At 43.6% G+C, this 6000-nt stretch overlaps 1 protein-coding gene across 36 annotated transcripts in view; it reads left to right on the top strand.

The window, feature by feature from the left end:
* The first annotated feature begins 1500 nt into the window (after positions 1-1500).
* Positions 1501-6000, top strand: part of magi1b (membrane associated guanylate kinase, WW and PDZ domain containing 1b) — a 135577-nt gene continuing 131077 nt past the window's right edge. For 24 of the 36 annotated variants that reach the window (XM_019358696.2, XM_025907426.1, XM_019358717.2 and 21 more), the window contains exon 1: positions 1503-2367. In XM_019358696.2, the coding sequence (XP_019214241.1) occupies positions 2058-2367 (310 nt within the window). In that variant the 5' untranslated portion in view covers positions 1503-2057. Of the gene's footprint in view, positions 2368-6000 lie in introns of all 36 variants that reach the window. The other 12 variants (XM_019358702.2, XM_019358693.2, XM_019358694.2 and 9 more) reach the window with 5 other exon arrangements.

Below are 6000 nucleotides of genomic sequence, written 5' to 3'. Positions count from 1 at the left end.
TCTCCTATTCTAAGTTCATCACCACCACTAAAAGAATAAGTGTGTCTCTCAGGAAAAGGACAAACTTTTTGTTTCTTGTACTACATAATAGCTTACCTCTGGTTAATGCATTTTTTATGGCGTAGTTAGCAATGCAATGTTAGGGCTGTTTAGTTTAATGGTGCACTGTGGATGAATGAAGGCATTCGTAATTCATGACACTTGGGCCCTGTGTCGTGTTTTAAGTACTTTTTCCATATTAATGTTTGTTGTTCATCACTTGCTTGCAAAGTGAATTTCCCCTGGAAACTGACCTGCACTGAACTGAACAAATATTAATCATGCATTTCATGTATGAGCAGCTAATAATGGATGAAGATGAGGGAAAGCTACAGTTTAAGCTATATAAGTGCATTTACTATTTCCCCGTTCCATCCAGGCCACTAGTTTTCTTTCTTTCTTTCTTTCTTTTTTATCTGCTGGGACTAAGAGTGCTTTACTGTTATTTTTAGATTGGAAAAAAAAAAGTTCATCTGCTGCTCCCAAGGTGAGAAGCCCGGCACATGTGATTCCATTAGGCAGTCTATCTATATATGTCCATCTCCATCATTATTTTTAAGCATCTCTCAGAGTCTTAGATGTGGTTGCCAACAAGTATTTGTGTTTAACAAAAACAGTAGCTAGGGATACAACTAAGTATGTAAATAGTACCGTCTCAGGCGTAAAGAGATTGCATAAGCAGAGAGGGGAGGTTTCAGCCAAACATTAAAACATGGTGTGACACCTGTCTAACCTGAAATACAAGAATTCCAGACGTATGTATGATCACATGGTTAACCCCTGACTCACTAAGTTAGGAAATAAGCATTTCAGTCAGATTCATTATATCAAAGCTCGATGGATACTGCACATTCTATAATTTTACCAACAAGCGCACTTTAATTTAATTTGAACCGACTGAAATAAACAAACTGACACCAGGCTCTAATTTAGGGAAAGCCAAAACCTCTTTCTCCCCAAAGCAGCACGCATGCGCTCTTTGTAGCGCTGCGTTCAAATATCTTTTGTGGAGTCTGACATTCGGTGCTCGAAGTTATTTTGACAGCGCTTCAACTCACCGTGACCATGTTGATACTGCAAATACTAATATTGTAAATCACGCAGAGAGGGCTTTGAAGAAAACACGTGAAGGGTAATTTTGTCAGTTTGTGCCTGATGATCAATTATTTAAGTCGCGTGCTTGAGGCCTCAGTGAAGTGTCAATTTTAGGCGCTACGTTAGGTTACACTTGTGATTTAAAGGTGTCGAACATTATTACTACAGAGCATTACACACACTCTGCCATATTTATATAAGTGCCACCATAATTACATATAAGTTGAATGTAAATTTCAAACCACAACCAAGCTGAAACACTGGGAAATAACCTGTAGTATCTGTGGCTTGTGAACGAGTGAAGAGTTCGCACAGGTTATTCACTTGACCTCTTCGTGAACGCATAAAAATCCGACAGCACCTGAACGCAGCACGGACAGCAACACATCCCCAGCACCAGAGTGGGAATGATTTTCAGCTCCACGCACCAGAGCGACGTACCTGGCTAAAGGAGTTCTGGACGCAGTCGACCGCGGATAAAGTGAGCTCTGTGGATACGGACAGAGGAGGAGTGTAGTCTCTTTTAGCCGGAAGAGAGGAAGGAAAACCTTTAAAAGTGAGTTTTAAAAACAACCGAGAGGATTTAAGAAGTGGACGCGAGCCGTGAGTGGGAGCGTGGCAGATGTAGGATGACAACGGTAAAGGAGGATTAAACCGGAGGGGATGTTAAGAAAAGTGATGAGAAGAATAACCGCACAGCAAGGAGTGATTTCAGGGCAGGCAGGAATGGCTTGATTCGGGACCTGTACTGTCAGAGGCGCTCATGTTTCTGTGGGAGAGAAAGAAAGTTTTCTGCGCTTCCCTTGGATACAAGTCTACTTTTTAACGAGCAGGAGAGAGAAAGGGACTGCTGTGACTGTGTTTCCCTCCCATCCCGGTGGCAGAGCCCGGCCGGTTTGGCGTCGGCTCGTGAACTGTTCGCAATGTCCAAACCCGCGCTGAAGAAGAACCACTGGAGCTCCAGGGTGAACGAGGTCTCCGTGTCCAAAGATGCCCGGGGTGAGCTCAACGTGCCGCTGCGTGGCGGCGCGGAGAACGGAGAGTTCGCCTACATTGGACCGCTGAACCACAATGCGGTGGTGTACAAAAGTGGGAAACTGAGTGAAGGGGAGCTGCTGCTCGAAGTGGAGAATCTCTCGATTTCAGGATTACCCCTGTACGACATATACACCGTGATAAAGAACTGCAAAGGACCCGTCAGGTTTAAAACTGTCAGGCAAGGTAAGACAAAAGGTGAGGGTGCAAAACTCCTGCGCTTTTATTGGTGTGCGTTTAACGGATTTTGTGCCAAGTTTGATTTCTTGCTTTCTTTTTTAAAACAGCTTCATCTAAATGGAAACTTTTGAGTCATTGAGGTTAATCTACAGTTGAAATAAGCCCATAGAACTTTACAATGAGTACTAAAACTTGAGGAAGTTGTGACATTTAATAGCTGCGGAACCGTTTAAGGTCACGTTTAATTGGCAGATTTGTGAATGGCTTTTTCTTTTTTAAGTTGAAGTAGCCGGGCCTGGTTTTCTCCCTAACAGGGAATGCCACCTGTCTGGTTCAGGGACATGGAAACCCCACAGGCTTCACACACGTTGTTTATTCAGCTTTCCTTTGTGTTTTCTGACTTTCCCAGCTGTTGAGGAGGCACAAATGGTGAAGGAAGTCCAAAATATTGCGTACATTCCAACCTACTGGAGAATTACACCCAGCACTAGGAGCAGTAATGCTTAGAGGTGCTACTTTAAATTCATTCAGGTTGTTCCAGTTATAGTAAGTTGGATTCTGTTTGGGAGGGGGGGGGCAGGTGAAACAGACCCATAAAGCAGATCAGCTCAGTTTAAATGTAAAAGTCTGGCAGACCGGCCTCGGCCTTCTTAAGATGTGTCTGTTTCCTATACTTTATCTGATGACTTCTCAAACAGGCTCGACAGGGAGCACTTCTTTTAACACCTAACAGGAAAGGGAACATCAGGCACCTTACAAAAAGGCGAGCATCCGGCCAGTGTGGCTGCTCTAGCCTTCGGTTTATGGTCATCTTGACTCAGCGGGGCTGGGAGGTTTGACACTGAGCCGCTCTGACAGGCTCCCAGCGTGGCAACGCAAACCGCTGAAGGGATGCTCGGGAGTCAGCCCGGGACACACAGAGACTTCTTTTAGACATGCACAAAAGAGCAACAACTCTTTTCAAGGACGACTTCACATGTAGATAACCTGTGAAGGCCTCCGGCTGTGCTGGTGGGTCTGCTCTGAGGTTGCTTTGGTAAAGGTGTAGCTTTTCTCATTCATTTCAGGACAGTCCTCCGATCATCATCATGCACTGTTCTTAAGGTGTGGTGCTCTGTTGTTGTGCAACATCTTTTATTATAAAGGAAATCTAGTACTGAATATCTGAACGTCCTCTTAGAGATGCGGAGCAGAGGCCTTATTTTAACAATGCTAAAGGCCACTGCTACCTCTGGGTGCTCAGATTTATTTATAATGGCGTGAGAACAGATTTTCATTTTAAACAAATGCTGCTCAATCATATTCCACCGATTAGTTCCTCCCTTCAGACTGAGGTTTGGCTAACAAGTCAAATTAACTGAGAGTGGTAATGTTTGAAGTGAGACGTCAAAGTTTTGGCCTTTAAATTTAGAAACTTCTCTTTGAAATGTTGCATCTGTATTGTGGCACAGATGATGTACTTTATTTATTTATTTAATTATGCAGGGATATCAAACTGATATTATGTTGTGGACCACATAAAGCCTGTTTTTGATCTCACACGGGTCAGACCAGTGACAGTGCCCTCTCTGCCACTGTACAGAAGTTTAACTACACATTTAAAGAAGAAGTGCTATTTCAACAGTGTGACCACGGGGAAGGTCTTTATTAATAATTAAAGCTGTGAAACTAAACAAAAACTCCAAAAGTTCCCTTTCCAAAGCCATCCATTGAGCTGTATTGGAGTGTTTGCTGGCCTAATTCTGCCTCCTGGGCCAGATTTTAGGGTCTTGTTTTCACTTACCAGCTAAATTATACCTGTGTTCAGGTTGGAGGTGGGCGGGTAGCTTTGCTGGTGACTCCAAAACATCACAGAACTCAGTTGGCTTGACTTCACAGCAGCCATTTTAAGCTGTTGAGTGTTATTTATAGAATTAACAATGTCTCTGTTCAAATAAAGTTTTTATAGTTCACGCCCATGCTTTCCCTTCTGTTTCGTGTCCAAATGACTCGTTTAAGAAGGCCTTAAGTAATACAAGAACAGCGTGAGACAAGAAGAAGAAGAAACCGATCATTCTCAGTCTGCGTATTCCCACACAGTCCAAAGTGGGGTCGAAAGGTAAAATATGGCAGCTGACGTGCTGACTAACACCCCGATTTCTTTTTTGTGGTGAAATTCTAGGCCTGACTGTCTCGCAGTGTGACTGCTGCTTGAACCCAGTAACCAACTAAATAGAAATAAGCCATGAAATCACATGCCGATTAATGCCAACAGTGGCGCCGCTGTGAACAAGCAAAAACAAACTGAAATGGATTGTCAAACGTGCGTAAACAAAATGTTTGGGATTCCAGCAAAGAAGCAAATGTAGTCGAGCTGTAGCAGCAGAAGCCTCGCTATGCGATTGGTGCCCGTGTTTTTTCAGTATGTCTGTGGAGTGTTAGGCTTAAAGAGCTTTCCTTCCTGTAAACAGGAAGTAACTGGTCAAGTTTTTTTAATCACTTTCTAGGGAATCACCTGCACAAGTCCAGACCCGTTCTCTGTAGTTTGTAATGATTTATTAGGATAGGAAGGAGATTCTGTTCTCACTTTGGGCTAATCAGAACCCCCCCCCCACCCAAATCCCTTTTTCGTTTTCTTCATTCATCTGGGAATGTCGGGTGTCGCTGCTGTACAACGTCACATGATCAGACTCCATTTCAAGTTTTTAATAATTCACGCTGTCAGGGAGTTTCCCCTCCCTAATCAGCCTTAATTGAGAAAATATGCTTGGCAACAAGGGCCATCTGTAAAATCTAAGTCACCTAATTTTACCCGGAGCTTGTGCCATTTTCTCACTTTAATCAAGCGAGATGTGAGGAGAGGTACTGCTTCGTTGTCTTGGCTCGCTGATACACACTCAGACTTTCATGTTGACTGCCAGCTCTATAAAGGGGGGGGGGTAGGGTTTCCAATACTGAATACTGTGTTGTCTGGACTTTCTACAGACCTGTGAGCACGCAAGGGCATTTCTAGTCTGAGCTGATAAGGAGCTGCAACCAGCTCCAACTGCTGAGTTTTTTATGTTATGTTTGCTTTGGGTATCGGTGAGAAAGCAAAACAAACACACACACACACACACACACACTGCAGAAGACACACCCTTAGAACCACTGCTGAGGCCAAACCATCGGATGTCCACTTCAGTGTGTACTGAAGCTGTGGGAGAATAACTGGATTATGTAATTAGGGACTGTCACAAACATGGACATGCACTCTTAACTCTTCACCCTTTCGAAACAAGCAGCTGATGACTCTGTCACAATGCAGTTTAGTGCTCACACACGCACACACACAGATGTACTGCAGTGACAGAGTGCTGTGTTCGAAAGCAAGCATGCACATTATAAAAAAGACTTCTCCAGCTGATCAGCCCTGGAACTTCTTTATGGCTAATCTTCCTAAGAAGATGACCGTCTGCTCCACATATGCAAACAAGCTATGGATGATACACACATGCTTATAGGAACACACAATCACATCAGAGAGGCTTTGAGATGGGACCAGATTAATGTCGTGCCCGCGCTGGTGTTAGTACTTAAGCTGGATGCTTTAACGATACTGTATATGATCTACAGCTAGGATTGTATTTAGGCTTAAAGTTGAGGGTGGATGAAGTGTATACTGATAATCAT

The sequence above is a fragment of the Oreochromis niloticus genome, linkage group LG5 (genome assembly GCF_001858045.2).
Source record: "Oreochromis niloticus isolate F11D_XX linkage group LG5, O_niloticus_UMD_NMBU, whole genome shotgun sequence".
Classification (NCBI taxonomy): Eukaryota; Metazoa; Chordata; class Actinopteri; order Cichliformes; family Cichlidae; genus Oreochromis; species Oreochromis niloticus.
This window is presented reverse-complemented; position numbering and strand designations above follow the sequence as displayed.